The following is an 18,276-nucleotide window of genomic DNA, read 5'->3' as shown; positions in this document are numbered from 1 at the left end:
TTTTAACTTGGATGATTCCTGTAGTTTTTTGGTAGACAAGTCAACACAAGAGCAAAAAAAGAAATATTTGTCAAGCTGTCAAGTTGTCCCCCTCTGAACTTAGAAAATTGCATGGCATGTAATAAACAGTTTGTGTGGCCTATCTTTGCAGGCATGTGACTGTGAAGACCACACCCAACCACAAGTTTGTGTTTACAGTCAAGACCCATCATACTGTAGCACCTGGATCCATTGCCTTCAGCCTGCCGCAGGTACACACACGCACATGCACACACATTTTTAATCAGCTGTTGGCTAGGTGCTCAGGCTTTCCTTTTTTCTCTCTTGTAGAGGAAATGGGCTGGTCTCTCCATTGGCCAGGAAGTGGAAGGTAAAAGCCTTTCTATTTAACTTATAATTACGAGGTTTTATGACATAAACACTGCATATTAGTCACTGTGATTGTCTTTACACAATGCCCGTTAAGTAAGCTCCAAGTTTTTGCCAGGGCACACATGCGGTTTTATGTGATTTGATACTTGAAATTACAAGTAATGCTTCAAACAGAGGGATGTTAGACAAATTAAGAATATAAACTGTTGATTTTTTTTGTTTTTCTAAAACAGTGCTGTCAGTGATCAAACTTATTTCTTAACTATGAGTTTTAAAAAACGTGGCTGTTCTAATAATTTAGGCAATTTATGTCAAATTAGAAGTAATGTCATACATGCTTAGTTTATTGGACCGCATTGCACAAGCAAAATGATAGCAAATGCCATGGTAAAATTGATCAGTTATTACCATAATGTGTTTTTCAAACAGGACGATACCGACACTGTGGAATATGCTCTTAATATTGGCTGAAATATGTCCTGTTAATCCAGTCGATTTGGCCACAAAACAAGGATTCTTTCTGATGACTTGACTCTTCTGCTTTGGCTATGTTCCAATGTTGGCCGAACAACTGCATTGGCTTATATGCAGAATAGAAGCCAATTACCCAACATCTGAACCTCTGTAACGACATCATTGGCTTCAAGGATGGTCACTGTAGAACCGAGCTATTGTCACCATAAACTAGCATAAAGTGATCCACCCATGAGCTGTTTTGTTGTTGGCATCCCTTTGTATTTCAAACAACAATGAAGAAATAGTGTTATCCAGTTCTTGAAAATCTATCCTTTTATTATTATGAAAAAAATTATCAAATTTTTCAAATTGCTTTTATGAAGAATTTTGCTCCTACATTTGCATCATCCATGACTAGCATAATCACATCAATCTGTGCTGATCCAGTCTTAGCTGTTAGATGTTTTATTGTCACTTTTAGTGTTTGCAGTCATGGTATATAGATTTCGTGTTTATTATGAAAATACTGCTCAGGCCTGAATTTCTTTTATTGTGAGAGATAATTGTGGGCATGTCTGTCCTCTCAGTGTCCAACTACAATTTTGACAAGTCCAAGCAGTGCATTGGTGCCATGACAATCGAAATTGATTTCCTGCAAAAGAAGAGCACCGACTCCTCTCCCTATGATTCAGACAAGATGGCTGCCGAGTTCATCCAACTGTTTAACAACCAAGCATTTTCAGTTACCCAGCAGGTGTGTACCTCCCTACCTCAAAGCAAATCTCACACACATACTTAGACACAGAGTACATACACCACTGTGTTTCCTTTTGTCAATCCCTTCATTCTCTCTGTCTTTCAGTTAGTGTTTAGTTTCTGTGACAAGCTGTTTGGCTTGACGGTGAAGGACATCGAGGCCATGGATGCCAGCATCCTTAAAGGAGAACCAGCCACTGGAAAAAAACAGCAAAAGGTATTAGACCACTATGTTGAGACCATACCGAACCAGTGAAGTCAATAAAAATAGTACATTCGGGTCTTGCGTTATATTTTTGGACTTCTCTGTTGATGAGATTGGAAAATGAGAATGTTGTCAGGCTGTTAATGGAAAGCTTTGTGATTCCTTTCAGTTTTGATTGGAGTCAATCTGCAACTCAATTTTGGAACCCATGGGATATAGTTGATTGTTCTGAGCAACAACACTACCCCTCAGTAATTAAACCTTAGAGAGTCAGCTTGAAATTAACTTGCTTTTCAGAATTGGAATGCACCAGATATTATTCCAGTCAAATCATGATAAATTGGAACATAATCTTACAGTGATATTGATGGCCAGATATACAGTGGAGATGTAAGTTAACCACTTAAATAGAGAATGTGAAGGTACACAATGTTGTGTTGCATGCTGGGACAGAAGCACCATCTTGTAAGGATTACTCTCACATTAACTCTGCTGTCTACTGTTGTTGCATGTTTGGTTTTACTTTTGTTTGGCTAAAAATGGTCAAAAGTACAAACAGAAAAGAAAAGACAAAAAAAAGAAGATTACTGAGAAACTAAAATTGAGCTGCTGAATTTTGTAAAAATCACCCCCTTTTTATGACCAGTTCAAATGAATTATAGTGCTTTCAAATACATTCAGCATTGTAATTTAGGTTTTTGAGCCACTGCTTTGATAATAAATGTGTTTTTGAATATTAAAACTCACGTTTTTAGTTTGCAGTGGACAGATATGTTTAGTATTTGGTTGTGAGGCATAGAAGAGGAATGATGAGTGTAAGTATTTTAGAGGCTGATTGTACAGTTTGAGCATAGAAATGCTATCCCGAAGTCGCAATTCAGGGTCTATGCATACTAAAAACACCATCAGAGCAAGCAAGAATACAATAAGGCGCCTGAACAAACTAAGATGTGACATCAATTTCACCCTCTCTAAAACAATATTGCTTTACTTAAAAAACATTTGCTTAATACAAATATTTCTTAACACCATTTTTTAAATTCTCCTTGTATATATATATATATATATATATATTATCTTTTCATTGTAAACAGGGCTTAATAAATTATTGTTTCAAGGCCATACACATTAGCTTCCATAAACACAGAAGCTAGCAAAGGAGATCATGGACCACATAAATGAGGTGACCAAAACAACAAAGATCTTTTTATTATTATTATTATTGTTATCATTATTATTCATTGATTTTTTTGTATTCCCTTACCATACAGCTTATTTCAAGTCCAATAAAAACAAACATAGCATAACATTTCCATTCAATTCAAGAGTCAAGATAGCATAGCAGAATTTGCTAGCTACCTTTTATCCCGAATATTCACACAGATGTCATTTGTGTCTTTCCAGCAGCAACCTTGGGTTATACAATAGTGAAGAAAAAGATAAAGATTTAACCTTTTTTATTCTAAGGGAAATTTATAATAAATAGACACTGACGTGATTTGGTGTTACTGTATGAATTTCAAATACTTGTAGGATTTACTTTAGCTTATCTTAATTTAAAGCTTTTCTCTTTTTCTTTTCTTTTTTCTTTTTACTGTTCAGTGTGTTGTAACAGCATTTTCGTTAATAATCATTTGTGCCTCTGAGCTCATACAATGCATCCTCACTAGGCTCATATCAGGTCACTAAATTTAGCTATTCTACATTAGAGTCATCTCCAAGCTATGTTTCATGACAAAAGATCATTAACTGGACAAGATTAAACACCCCTTTGGAAATTAATTGCAAATTGATGTTAATAATCACAATAGATATAAATATATATACATCCATCCATATTCGATACTTGCTTAATCCAATTCAGGGTTGCAGGATGTAATTCTATCTTTATAAAGAAAAAAGGGTCTTGCATTTTTTTTTATATTTAGTAATTGATTACATAATGCTGTTTTTTATCTAAATATACAAGTTAATTACTAAAGAATGACTGTAACCATTCCACATTTCCAAATGGATTAATAACTCTAACTCTGATTTCTCTGAAAGATTGATATCGGTCTGATGGTGGGCAACAGCCAGGTGATTTTTGAGAAGGCAGAGAGTTCTTCCCTCACACTTGTTGGTGCGTTCTTTCTTTTCATCTACAAGGAGCTGATATTTCTCAAATTTTAGAATAATTGTTCCAAAAGCTGACATATGTGTTTTTTTTCACCCAACATTCTAAAGTCAGGCTGCTGTATAGGAAACATGAAGGAAAATAATGGTCCTGTATCTACTTGTTCCACAAGATGGCAGCACGGACACATCGTCATTAAAGCATAACGTTCCACAAATCATCTATGTAGAGTACATAATGGTATCTGCTAAAGGAAATATTAGCGGAGACTTAACTGAAACAAACTTGGCTTTTACTACACATTAAAAACTTTTATGCAACACCTTTTTCTTTTCTCTCCAACTTTTGCAAAATGTATATATATGCATCAGCAATTTGCTCGCTAATTAACTCCCTTGTGTGTTTTAACAGGTAAAGCAAAGACCAAGGAAGCACGACAGACAATCATCAACCCAGACTGGAACTTTGAGAAGATGGGAATTGGAGGTCTGGACAAGGAATTCTCTGACATTTTCCGCAGAGCCTTTGCTTCCCGAGTTTTCCCTCCTGACATAGTGGAGCAGATGGGTGAGAAACCATTTTTCCACTTTTCACATTTATACCATGCTAGATTGTCAGGTTTTTTTTCAATATTTTTGCTCCTACAGTCTCACTCTCTTACCTTTTGTAACCTTTGGCAGATTAAAAGAAAAGTTTTTCTAATGTAATATCTCAACTAATACAAATGCAAGGCTGGCAGCTTGTGACTTTTTATAGGTTAAAATTGATTGGAAAATCAATTGCTGAGAGTACAACAATGAGGGTAACGATGTTAGCCACTGTTGCATTTTGTTCCCTATTCACCCAGAGAGAGAGAGAGAAAGTCAGATAGCACAATTTAATATCAGTGTTCAAATTTATTTTATCAATCTGGTTTATTCTCCCTCTGGCTTTACGAACATTGAAGCATTTTATGTCATTACAATCTATCATCTTTTATCTTCCCACTGTTTCTTCTTCTGGTTTGTCCCTGTTTTTTCTTCTGATTTCACCTCTTCGTTCCCACTTCTCTTTTTCCTCTTAGTCTATTTCCCTGTAATTTGTCATGCCTCACTCTCTTTGTTCCAGGGTGTAAGCACGTCAAGGGCATCTTGCTGTTTGGACCACCAGGATGCGGTAAAACACTGATGGCCAGGCAGATTGGCAAGATGCTCAACGCCCGTGAGCCCAAGGTAGTCAACGGCCCAGAGATCCTCAACAAGTACGTTGGAGAGTCTGAGGCCAACATCCGCAAACTGTTTGCCGATGCAGAGGAGGAACAGAAGAGGGTGAGATACCACTGATCTTCTTTTCTGCCACATGCATTCAACAAGTTATGAAACACAACTGAAAAAATCATTTTCATTTCCAGCTGGGAGCCAACAGTGGCCTCCATATCATCATCTTTGATGAGCTGGATGCCATCTGCAAGCAGAGAGGCACGGGCGCTAGCAGCACAGGTGTGCACGACACTGTGGTCAACCAGCTTCTGTCCAAGATTGATGGGGTGGAGCAACTCAACAACATCCTGGTCATCGGTAATCTCACCCCATACAGTATATCATCCTTACCCGTTTCGCTGTACCTGTACTGATACAACAAAAACACTGCATAATAAAACTTGGAGTGATGATTCTTTTCAGTATTTAAGAACATTCTGAGCTCTGAGTTGATTAAAATGCTGCTTTGGAGTGCTCCCCACCTCAACCATAACCATATTATTCCATCTCTCTAGTAGATTTTACAATTATTGGACAGGTTAAGATCTGAATGCAACCCATACAACACAATACACTGAATATGTATTTTCCAGTATCGTCGAGTCATCAAACACTGATCAGGTGATGTTGCTCCAGTTTTTTCCAGTCTGTACATTGTAGAAGCTGAAGTACTTCAACACAACCTCATGTTTTGGTGGCCATGCTTGGAAGTGTCCTCCTCAGCTTTCCTTTTTAAACTTATCTTACTAATAATGCCATATGGATGTTTGACAAGTTTAAGGTGTGTCTTCATCTTTGTTTAATATATATCATATTTCATACAGTAAAGAGCACTTTTCTTCTTTCATAGGTATGACCAACAGGCCTGACCTGATAGATGATGCCCTGATGAGGCCTGGCAGGTTTGAGGTGAAGATGGAAATTGGTGAGTGATTCAGAGACTTTTCTTGGTGTTTTAACGTGAGGTGAGAACCAGTCACCCAAATGAAGCACTACCAGCAGAACAGGAAGGAAAATCAAGCTCTTGCAGCATCTGCTGTGTGCTAGTCTATTTGAAATTACAGATGTGTTTTATTCTAACGAGGGACGTAAAGTAACATGTCTTACACTGTTATACAGTAACCTTTCCAAAGTATCTATGTGCTTGAGCGAAGGCACCTTTGTCAAATGGGGAAATGCTTTGACTGAGAGCTGCTGCCGTTTCTAATGCTGCATTCACTGACCACGTCAAATTTCTCAAAACTTTTTTTGAGTCCTTATTTAGCACAGATACTTTCAATGTATTTTTTATTTTCAAAATCATTATTACTTGACTGTTATCTAATTTATTATTAGCTATATACTTAGTTTAGAATTCTAAGTTGAGGTGGACAAGCTGCTCTCTATTCAAGGACAGGAGTTTTGGACCCCTCCGTCCTTCTTGTGTGTCTTGTAACAGGATCGACAATTGCACTTTTTTCAATGTTCTTCTATGAAAAATAATGGAAAATTGTAACAAGGTTTGGCACTTCTCTGAACACAAGGGAACGCATTGTTGTGTGAACACATCGTTGGAGCTATAAATTTTGCAAAATCTTAAAAGCTAGAATAAATGCATGAATAAACCTTCGTGCTTCTGTTTGTTCAGCATTGTTTATTCTAAATGTTTCTTTATTTCTGCCCGTGTCCTGAGCTGTTCCAGTGTGTGAGAACTCACTGTTTCCAGATGTATGAAAGTGATTGTACACGGTACTCACTTATCTCATACTGTGTCCTTACTCAGAGAGGGGGGACCAGCAAATTTATGAATCATTTCCACTGTTAGATTACGCAGAATGAGCACATAAATGCGTTCATGCAGCAAAGCAATTAACTGCTGGAAATAGATTTTTTACGGTTTCTGTAGAGAAATTGTTTGGAACAAAATGTTTTTGTTCAGTATAAGTCAGAACAGCCACAAGATGTTTATTTACAAGACTGTTTTTATGTGTCCATTTGAGGGAATTGAAGTGTATTTTCACTACATAACTGAAACATATTCTAGATTTAAGATGAAATTTGTTTGTCTTCACACAGGATTGTATGATAAAATGACAAGGTGCCCCCATAGATGTAATGACCACAGGGCTTAGTAGCTACTAAGAATGTTCAGGGGGTTTCTTGTTCTTAGGGGGATGTAAACATATTGATGGTATATTCTTGTGGTCTGCTGGTTCAAAAGCATCATCATTGTTGGTATCTCCAAAACCAAATAAACTAACAAAATGTGTGTGCCTGTCTTTCCTCTTCAGGTCTGCCTGATGAGAAGGGCCGTGTCCAGATCCTGAACATCCACACCACCAAGATGCGAAACTTCAACCTGCTGGCTTCAGATGTCGACATCAAAGAACTGGCAGCTGAGACTAAGAACTATAGTGGTGCAGAGCTGGAGGGGCTGGTCAGAGCGGCGCAGTCCACTGCCATGAACCGACACATCAAGGTCACTTGACATTTTCAAATATTACATGTTTCCTTTATATCTGGGTTCAGTTGTGGTGAGGAGCCAACACTCTTTGGACACTAGAAGACATGTATGTTAAATGTCAAACCTACAGTGTGTCCATTTTCATCTTTAGTGATCAACAGGCTGTAAACAAAATGAGCTGAAATAAAAACAGTCAACTGATACTTGCCTAACAGGTCACAGCTGTCTGCTTGTGTAGCCCACAGCAAACTGATACACACACTCATCATACTTTCTTTTCATACCACCCAAAGTATGATGCGGATCAATCTGGTCCCATTCAATAATAGACTGAATTATATTTGCTTTTTGTTTTGTTAGAACTGAAAAATTGTCCTTGACAACAGACTACATACATGTGAAACATGAAACTTTACTTTCTCCCAACCCAGGTGCAGCTTAAGTTTTGATACTTAACAGAGTTCATATGTTTGCCTGCGTTTTGAACTCCAAGCGCCACGTTTCCACATCTCATCGCGGTTGATTTGGTCTCAAACACTTGTAGAGGTGGATAGAGGGTACTAGTCTGCACACCTCCATAAAAAAGATCGCTAATTTGACACTAATTCAGCACAAAGTTTTCCACAGTTCAGTGCACTTTTCTACTTTCAACTTGCACTCAGAGTTTCTTACTTTTGTACTTTGCTCTCGCCATCAAATGGTCATGGTTAGGGGTTAAATGGTTAAGGGTTGAACTATTGTGGTTAGATTTAGAGGACACAGAATACATAATATCGATAACAAAAAATCTTCATAGTTAAACAGCTTTATTATCCGTGGGAATTATTTGCCATCTTACAATGTACAACCACGGAGTGGGACACTTACATTTTGGTGACATAGTAAAACATACTTATTACATGTTTCTGATGAGACTGGGCTGTGAAGAATTATACTATATGGTAAATGGCTTCAATAGCTGCCATGATCACAAAGACTGCGGATCATGTTTTTTACATCTATGATCTGTGCTGACCTATAGAGGAAGAAAGTGGGGACACCATAGAGCAAAGGGCCTGTGCTGGAATTGGTTTGGGGAGTCTGCAGAGTCACTTTAATTCAGTTTTATTTATATTATACGAAATCACAACAGATGTCATCTCAAAGCATTTGAAAGATGCAGTCCAATTCGAGTCAGTTACAGTCCAAGCCAAATCCAATCAATTAAATTCCAAATTAGTCCAATTCATACCCACAGAGCCAATTTAAAGAAAAAATAGCCTAGCTAATGAAACCAAGAGATTGCATCAAAACTATTCTTCGATCCAATCCCCTGTCCGGAGCGTGCAGGAGGCGACTGTGGAAGGACAAAACTCCCTTTTAACAGGAAGAAACGTCCAACAGAACTAGAACCAGGAAGGCCGACCAGCTTTGAGCTTAGAGGACGGGAAAGAGGGGACAACAAACACCATAACAGCAGGCCAGAGACACCTGCTGAGAAAGAGAAACACAAGCTAAACAATAATGTTATTTGTACATTAAGAGTAAAGAGAGCAGGTTGAGGAGAGGTGCATCATGGGAGGTGCTGCAGCAATCTAGGCCTAAAGTATCATAACTATGGGTCATCTGAGTCACCTTACTTTTAGAAACTCTGGGAACCACAAGTAAATCTGCAGTCTGAGAGCGAAGTGCTCTGTTTGGAAAATATGGCACTTTGAGATCTTTAAGATATGATGGTGCTTGGTCATTAAGAGTTTTATAATGAGGAGAAAAATAGAAAAGCAGCTAAAACTGGAGAAATACCCTGATAGTTTATGTTTATGTATTTGATAGTCACAGGGCACCCTTGCATTGTCTTTGAGAGTTGGAATTTGGGACAAAAAAGTAAACTTGAAGACTCCCTCTTGAGCAGAGCCGTAAGATCCAGAGCAGAGCCAGACCCCAATGATGTCTGTGTCATTTTTAAAACTGCGTCATAGACAAAATAAATAGACAGTTGCTAAGCTGTTGAACCTTTGCTTCTTTGCTGGCCTTGTAGCTTTGTAAGTTTTTACAAAGCTACAGTCTAGTTTCTGTGGAAACTGAAGTTAGCTTGTCAGCACATTTGACACGTCTTTTGTTCTCTTGTCCTCCTCTGTAACCTCATTAAGGTTACACTGTTACCATTTACTGTTTACCATCTCCATTTATGCCCACACCAAGGTTCAGATATTTAAATAGAGACGAATAACACAGATTATATTTCATAAACACAATTGAGTTCTATAGTTACTGTCTGAATTTTCCATGAAGCAGCAAAAACCATGAAATCCCAATATTTTAAAACAATTTTCATTTGAGTATTTATAACAATGACCCAATCTTCACAACAGTTAAATTATATCATTTTGATAATAGGAATAAGTGCAGTAAGAACATTTTCTCAGAGCAGATTGATATTCAGAAATTAATAGGAAATTTCACTCCGTTGTTCTAATGTCAAAGTGCATTCTTTGCTAGGCCACATCTACAGTTGAGGTGGACATGGAGAGGGCAGAGAAGCTGCAAGTTACCAGAGCTGACTTCAAGGGATCCCTCAACAATGACATAAAACCAGTGCGTACCATTTTCTGTCAGAAATGATGTATGAAAGTTCTGTTTTATGGAAAAAAGGTAAAACGGGTTCATTAACTTTTCCTTATTGTGTTTATTTCAGGCATTTGGTACAAACCAAGAGGATTATTCCAGCTACATCATGAATGGCATCATCAAATGGGGCGACCCAGTAACCCATGTTCTGGATGATGGCGAGCTGCTTGTACAGCAGACCAAGAACAGTGATCGCACACCGCTTGTGGCAGTGTTACTGGAGGGTAAGACATCAGAAACACCATATTTCCAAGTTCTAGAATACAACTCTACATGATTCCATGATATACCGGACAATAATACAAAAAACAAACGCAAGCTGAAACGTAAATTGTGCCCCAACTCTACACACACAGGTCCACCACACAGTGGGAAGACAGCCTTGGCAGCTAAAATTGCAGAGGACTCTGAGTTCCCCTTCATTAAGATCTGTTCTCCAGACAAGATGATTGGAAACTCCGAGATCTCCAAGTGCCAGGCAATAAAAAAGGCAAGAGCTGCAGCATTTCTGTGCCGTAATACCAGTTATGTCTGTTTCACTGCAACCCCACCTATCCCCCCCGCCCCCCACCCATCCCCTCCATATTCCCTATGTCCTGTGCTCCATCATTAAGGCTTCCTATTTTTCCCTTTTCTCTTCCGCTGTTTCAGGTCTTCGACGATGCTTACAAGTCCCAGCTCAGCTGTGTGGTAGTGGATGACATTGAGCGTCTGCTGGACTATGTCCCCATCGGTCCTCGCTTCTCCAACCTGGTTCTACAGGCGCTGCTGGTGCTGCTCAAGAAACCTCCACCTAAGGTCAGAGTTAATTACAAAACCTGTATACATACATACTGTACATTGACTACTCTCCATTGAGCAGCACAGGCTTGAATTTGTTTGACAACCCACAGGCAGCTGACCAATGGTAACTTTGGGTTGAGGGCAATACAGAATAAATCTGAATGGTCTATAAACAGAAAAGCGTAATAAATGTTTTTTTTTCTCACAAATAAGGAGATAGTTTGTCATCTTAAAGCTATCGCAAGCTTAGAAAGTTTTGTTCCACAGCTAAAAAATCTATGCTTCATTTTTAAAAAACTGCATTGTTCTTCTAATCCAAGAAAGACCCAAGCAGTTTGTCTAAAGAAATTATAGCATGCAGAATTCGTCACCTGTTTATAAATGTTCATTTTCAGTAGTAATGAATTAAGTCAAAGCTAAGTTAAACAGTGAGTAATTGGATCTGGGAAATTATTGAGAGATGGTGCAGCAGATAGTTGGTTCTGGTCATGTAATAAAATTATTCAGTCAGAAAAATGCAAAACTAAACATGATCAACAATGGAATATATTAAAAATTGTAAGATGATATGGGCTCCTACTTCCATCGTCCTTGACTTAATATGTTTAGATCAAACCACCCTAATTTTCAAACCAGGTCTTTATATTAATCTCAACTGGACACCTGTATCTGACACAGTTGTGGTGTTATTGCCTCAACAAAAACCGAAGGCAGAGAGACATTAAATACTGCTAAAAACAACCACATTTGTGTAACTTCCTGCTGCAATAGATGTCTCCTGACTCATAATGTGAAACAATACGAGCCTTGCTTTCATGGCCGGTAATAACACCAGTGTTGTCAATAATTTGAAATGTGTTTTCGTGCAGGGAGTTAGATGATAGCGTCAATTGGGAATTCCAAAGATGGGAATTGATAAGAGTTTTACGGTTCCAATTCCATTTTCGATTCTGCTTGACAATTCGGTTCTTTGTCGATTCCCTTATCGATTCTCATTTGGAAAAAAAGGACAACAAACAGGTCGATTAGCATCAACTTTGTTTAGTTTAGAAGTAACATTACAAACCCAACAACAGTGAGGTATTAAGAGGCCCACAGCCTAGGGCTCCTTGATAGGGTGCCAGGGGTTCCCCAGAAAAAAATTATTTGGTTTGAAATTAAATATAAAATTTGAATAATAATAAAATAAATGTTCTTCTGTAGAAATGAACAAATACAAAAATAAAATTATTCTGTGGCAATTCCACAAGAGAAGGCATTAATTTAACGTTAACTGTTACAAATAGCAGGTGTTACAATGAGGCAAATGGCGCTAACATGATAGATAGTGTTTGTTAGTTAGTTACCTGCAGTATTAGCCGAAAACATGCTTACGTTGCTGCTTCTGCTGGGTTGAGATTCACTAGCGTCAGTCCGGAGCGGATCGAAAACGCGACATTCATTAATAGTTATTGCATGCCGTGTGCACAAATGTTTCTACATGTTGGTAGTATTTCCTCCCTTTGATGAAATATCCACTTTGCAAGTATTGCAAGTTGCCCTGTTGTTGTCTTTTTTAGTGAAGTGTAATCAAACTTTTAAGCGTTTGTACTGCTTGGGCGCCATGTTTACTGTTGACTGCTGGCTGAACTGGACCACGCAACATGCATGGTGATGTCATTCACGCCCACTGGAATCAATAAGGGAATCGTTTGCTATATTGGCAAACGATTCCAAGGAACTGAAACACTGGGAACCAGTTCTCAACAGGAACCTGTTTTCGATTCCCTTCCCTAATCAATATGCACTCTCATGCCTGCACTGTAAGGAAGAAGCTACAGCCAGCAGGTCAATTAGCTTAACGTAGCAGGAAGTAACAGGAAGATCAGCTCTGTCCAAAAGGGAACAAAATCCTTCTACTAGCATTTCTGCTGATAACTTTTTGACACATTATTTCCAGTTGCGGTATTTTTACTAACTCTGACTGTTTTTCGGTTGTTAAAAAAGAATACATAACAAAAACAAAAGGAGATAAATTACAGCTTGATCAAATCAAAACCTACAAAACCAAGTTCTATATCCATCCTGTAGGGCCGGAAGCTGCTCATCATCGGCACAAGCAGCAGGAAGGATGTCCTGCAGGAGATGGAGATGCTGGATGCCTTTAGTACCACCATCCACATCCCAAATATCTCCACTGGGGAACAGCTAGTCGACGCCTTAGAGGTACACACACATAAAATCATAGGTGTTTGATGCACACATTCAAATGCAGAGATGAATGTTCGCAATTTTGAATTGAAACAAGGACACGCAGAAGAGGATGTATATAATCAATCAGTCTATTCTCAAGAGCACACAGTCATGCACATATGCAGCCTAGAGAGATTTATAACCTTGGGAAAAACTTCATTTAAGGTACTGAAGAATTGTTAAGTGTTTTAAGCATTTTTATCAGGCTGTTTTTGCTCCCACTGGAGGCTTTCAAGATAGCACTGAATATTGCCTTTGCTTCTTTTGTAGCTGCTGGGAAGCTTCACAGATAAAGAGCGAGCCAGTATTGCTCAGCAGCTCAAAGGGAAGCGAGTCTGGATCGGCATCAAGAAACTCCTGGTCCTCATCGAGATGTCACTGCAGGTACAGAACATGTCGAAACATTTTCTCAAAGACCACTCATGAGCCATGATGTGTAGAATTAATTTACATTTGATCAACTAACAAAAGCCAGGATAACACCTTTCTTAAACTGCATTTAATCTTTAATGTTCTCCATGTTTAGTGTGACAATATTTTTGCTGTTCTCTGTTTAGCAAATGAAGATATTGCCAGGGCTAGTTTGAGATCAAAATGTGTTGCTACCTCATTCTGGTTAGATTAGTTTAGACCATGTATGTTTCGTCTTCATGCTGAATAAAATGTTGTTTCCCTTCCCAAAAAGTCCAGTTTTCCAAAAACAAGCTGCAAAGTGAATACATTTTCGAACCCAAACTTGCTCTTTTTATGCACAGAACCTGAATTCTAGGTTCAAGGTATTGTTTCTATGCTTAAAGCGTAGAATCAGGTTCTAAAATATTGTCTCAGTTGAATTCTAAAATCATAACCAAATGTTAAAATATCTAATCTTTTTTTATCAGTGTTGTGACTCAATAAACCCACTGCATGTAACTAAAAAAAAAAACAACAACTGCTAACTGTATTTGGAGTTTTGTGATTAATTTACTTTAATAATTTCACCCAAAAAAAATATTTTGCAAGGGATCAGATTTCAGCCCAATAACAGCTTGTCAAATAGTGGTGCATCTTCTTTTTCCATTGTAGTTTGTCCATCTCTTCCCCTCTCCACAACATCTGACCGTTTATGGCCAAACAAAACAAAATCTAACCAAGCAGGGATGGTTGTAAACGGAGAGAGCATGGCTCACCAGTCCTAACATGGAACATAGTGTGGCGTATCTTCACTTTCTCTATCGACACACTGGAAAAATATTTTCAATCTTCTTTTTCACCTTTCAGCCAGGAGGCAAATTAGTATATTTAGATTTTTTATTTAGACATTTTAAGAAGTCGTGAAGCATCTTAAGGATGCAATTTGATTCTGCTGAGATATTGATGATCTGACAACAGGGCCCAAAAGTTTTTCTTTTGTTTACTTTTTGAACAACAATTCAGTGCCTCTCTCTTTTCTTCTGTTGTTCTTTTTTTAACTGTCTGTAGATGGACCCAGATTACAGAGTGACCAAGTTCCTTTCTCTGCTCAGAGACGAGGGAGCGTGAGTACAACAGTGCTATACAAGTCATATTTTCTATCTTTTATTTCTCGTCAATAGCCCCCATCTACTTAAAACCTCCACCTTTCATTGTCATGCTTCTCCCTTTCATGTGTCTGTTTTTGTTTTTAGCTATTTTCATCAACATAATTGACAGACTACACCTAGAACATGACACAATGATAGTTGTTGTCCTAACAGCACAGAACAAGGCTTACAGTAACTGACCTCTTATGAACAATTACTAACCTAAATGGCTTTATTTTTGCAATCACCAGGTTGAATGAAGGCGACCAAATCCGAATTTAAGATGTTGCTGTGTCACACTTGCTGTTTACCGGTAAGGTCAACAACAGAGTGATAAGGCTGGAGCCAGTGGATTATTTAGCTGTTAGCAATTAGCTATTAGATTAGATACATTTTTATTTTCCCCGCTGATGTAGAACTTCAACAGCAGTAGCAGCTTCAGATCACCAGTTTTATTGATTTTACTCACTTTGACAATTACATGAAAACTGCAAATACAAAGAAAGTCATAAGCATGTTAATCGAACATCACTTACACATTAACACATTTTATCTGCAGTTTGCTAACATTAACTTAGGTTGCCTACCAATGTTGCTTGCCTTATACCAGACCAACCCTAAACTATTGGAGATGAAGAGAGAACCAGTGTGTTTTTTATCTAGTTTGATTCCAACCATTAATTTATAAAGAAAAATAATATTCCTCAAAAGGACTTCCTTTAATCTGTCCCTTGTCCTTCCATTTTTACATCCCTATCATTAGCTAAATTGCTACATTATTTTAGTACATCTTTGTTTACTTGGGCTTTAGCTTACAAACCGACTACAACAGGTACTTCCACCTCTCATAATCTTCAGATGTTCTTAATTTATGTAACATGACATTTTTAATGTTATGTTACATAAATGTAAATGTACCTTTGCAATTGTGTCCACCCTCTATCTGTTTTTAACACCATCACCCATTTTTTTTCCCTTTTGATAACTTTTTCTGAGTGATTGTATGTTCTGTTGCCATTTTCTTGATTTTATATTCTGACTATAACTCTCCTGCTCTTTGAACAGCATGTGTTTAGGGTTAGGTTTCAGAAACGGGTTGCACCAACTCATTATGAGTTCAAATTTGGCACTTTTGGCACTTCCCTGGTGGGATTGACAATAGCATTTCTTGATTAGGGTTAGATAACAATTACAACTAGGGTTGAAATGCAGTCTTTTTACATGTTTTTTACTTTTTATGGTAGTTATAGGTTGCATCTGCCTGTGAATGGGCACGTTTTGAGCAGAAGGATAGTCTCAATAATGTAAGAAGAAACGAAGGCACAAAAGTAGAAGCTATTGATTATTGGTGCAGTCCAACCCAGGTTATTCTTGTTGACAATTAATGGTAAATACCTGCATAGGTCTCAGCCCAGTAATCTTGAAAACTTGTTATGGTACATGTCTCACATAGCCTGTTGAATCCTGCTCATTGGTATATGCTCTTTTTAAAACATCAACCAGATTTTTTGGAATTTTATTGCTGAGTCTAGCTCAATAAGTTCCAATGTTTGCCGCAGGGGTGATAATAACGCAACATAACCTGCAGGAAAGTGAAACAAATCTGTCTTTCATTTCCCAACTTCTTTCTTTACCTAGAGGTCGCAGTTTCTATGAGTAAAGCCACCACCAGGAAACAATAAGGAGGAGAAAATGAAGAAAAAGATGAAGAGATCGTCTGTCTGTCTGTTCACCCACCCATCAGTCTATTTATCTATATACAAACCTGGTCCAATATAAGAAGAGATAATTTCTCCTTTATCTCAGCATGTTTCCACAGGCAAAATATCACCTCCTTCCCACTCATTATCACCAGAACTTATTGACATATCACAGCAGACTATTGGAAGTTGTACTGTTAAAAATCTGTTACCTGTAAAGAATCTGCAATAGATGATTGTAAAAAGTGTTGTTTAGTGCATTGTGCGTAAAGATTAAAAAAAAAAGAAGCAACATATGTTTTTAGCTCTTGTTGTATTTGTTGCATATGTCTCGCCCCGGCTGAAGGTAGTTATCGTCGTGCACCTTACAAGCAGTATAAACGGAACAAAAATGTTGAAGCCATTTCAATATTAAGACGTGAATTTACAAGAGGCTTTTAGTGACTATGTAGTGGCTGTAAAAAGAGGCTCCTCCGTGTGTAAATGTAATCCCTTTAAAGATACAGTATGATCATATTCTGTAAATACTATATATAGGCTAAACACAGTATATCATCAGAATAAGAATATTTCATACTTTATCAGTTTGATCTTCCTCCCTGTGGCTGTGCACACTTTACCGGGTTAGTGTCATAGTGAAAGTGAACATTGGATTGTTGGCCTGTCTGTCTGTGTTTCATACAGTACAGTTCTCCAGTACTTTAGTACTTATCTCTTTGGATCTCCGCTGCGACTTTTACTGGCTAGCGTGCATGTGTGGGGAGTCAAATGCTGCATGTTGCTGAGTGTGTGGCTATGTGCAGTTGAGTGAAAGCCTGTGTGTGCGTGTGTGTTTAATTATGTGTATCTGGATCAGATTTAGACACCTGGTGGTCAATTTGTGTGTTTTTTTTTAATACCATGTATTCAGTGCGCAAAAAATACAAAAGTTCTTGTTTTGTTCTGACCATTGACAATGTGTGTATGTGTGTGTAAATATGTGTCAATGTGCAGATGTGTTATTGCAATAAAAAAGCACATATGCACAACAAAATGAAACTGCCATGTGTTGCCTGTCTAGTCTAACTTAACTCCACACAGTTCCACGTGTTCCACGGGTCACAAAAGATTGGTTCGGCACTAAAGTGCGTCAGCCTACCAGGAAAATTTTTACCGAATTACTAATCCAACCCAGAAAATAATTCATAAGGCGTGAAAGTACAGTCTCAGTTTTAATGGAGATTTATATTTGTTCAAATTTGGATACACCCTCTCATGGATAGATTTTCTTCAGTTGGACTATTTTGTACATTGTACAGTACTAAAGACATCCAAATGAAGAAATAACAATTACAGATGGTACCTGCATGTGTGGTTTTCACTGTAAAGAATGGGGGAGGAAGCTCAATGGTGTCGCGGTGCTTTGCTTATGTAAGTGATTTATTAGGAACTTAAGACACGTTTGATTGAGATCTTCTATACAGGATTTTACAGTGACAGGCCATCTGGTTTGTGGTTAGTGGATCATCATTTAATTTTGAACCTGGCAATGACCCAAAACACACCTACAGACTATGTAAAAACGATTTAGAACAAGGAGAGGGCGGAATCAGATGAACTAGCCTTTGCAAGCACCCAACCTGAAAACAGCTGAGAAGGTTTGGGACAATTTGGGCCACAGAGTGAAAAGCAGCCAACAAGAGACAATAAGTCAACACATGGAAATTCCCTCAAAATTGTTCGAAAAGCATTCTAGGTAATAACATCACAAGGCTGGCCGGGAGGATGCCAAAAGACTTGCAAAGCTCCCATCAAAGTAAGTGTACTTTGAAGAATCAGATTATCGAG

The 18,276-nt window shown here is 38.1% G+C and overlaps 1 protein-coding gene across 3 annotated transcripts in view; it reads left to right on the top strand.

The window, feature by feature from the left end:
* The window catches only part of nsfa (N-ethylmaleimide-sensitive factor a), a 45,828-nt gene extending 29,016 nt beyond the window's left edge, over positions 1 to 16,812 (top strand). For 2 of the 3 annotated variants that reach the window (XM_072368264.1, XM_072368262.1), the window contains 19 exons: positions 152 to 251; positions 331 to 370; positions 1,416 to 1,582; positions 1,691 to 1,801; positions 3,836 to 3,911; positions 4,317 to 4,472; positions 5,013 to 5,212; positions 5,296 to 5,461; positions 5,994 to 6,068; positions 7,414 to 7,601; positions 10,065 to 10,160; positions 10,261 to 10,417; positions 10,550 to 10,683; positions 10,845 to 10,991; positions 13,047 to 13,181; positions 13,479 to 13,592; positions 14,670 to 14,725; positions 15,001 to 15,062; positions 16,388 to 16,812. In XM_072368264.1, the coding sequence (XP_072224365.1) occupies positions 152 to 251; positions 331 to 370; positions 1,416 to 1,582; positions 1,691 to 1,801; positions 3,836 to 3,911; positions 4,317 to 4,472; positions 5,013 to 5,212; positions 5,296 to 5,461; positions 5,994 to 6,068; positions 7,414 to 7,601; positions 10,065 to 10,160; positions 10,261 to 10,417; positions 10,550 to 10,683; positions 10,845 to 10,991; positions 13,047 to 13,181; positions 13,479 to 13,592; positions 14,670 to 14,725; positions 15,001 to 15,031 (2,149 nt within the window). In that variant the 3' untranslated portion in view covers positions 15,032 to 15,062; positions 16,388 to 16,812. The remainder of the gene's footprint in view (positions 1 to 151; positions 252 to 330; positions 371 to 1,415; positions 1,583 to 1,690; positions 1,802 to 3,835; positions 3,912 to 4,316; positions 4,473 to 5,012; positions 5,213 to 5,295; positions 5,462 to 5,993; positions 6,069 to 7,413; positions 7,602 to 10,064; positions 10,161 to 10,260; positions 10,418 to 10,549; positions 10,684 to 10,844; positions 10,992 to 13,046; positions 13,182 to 13,478; positions 13,593 to 14,669; positions 14,726 to 15,000; positions 15,063 to 16,387) is intronic. The other variant, XM_072368263.1, reaches the window with a different exon arrangement.
* Positions 16,813 to 18,276: the final 1,464 nt, after the last annotated feature.

This window comes from Leuresthes tenuis, unplaced genomic scaffold, assembly GCF_036924035.1.
Source record: "Leuresthes tenuis unplaced genomic scaffold, fLeuTen1.0.hap1 SCAF_17, whole genome shotgun sequence".
Taxonomy (NCBI): Eukaryota; Metazoa; Chordata; class Actinopteri; order Atheriniformes; family Atherinopsidae; genus Leuresthes; species Leuresthes tenuis.
Note: the sequence above shows the minus strand (reverse complement) of the source record. Positions and strands in the feature narration are given on the sequence as shown.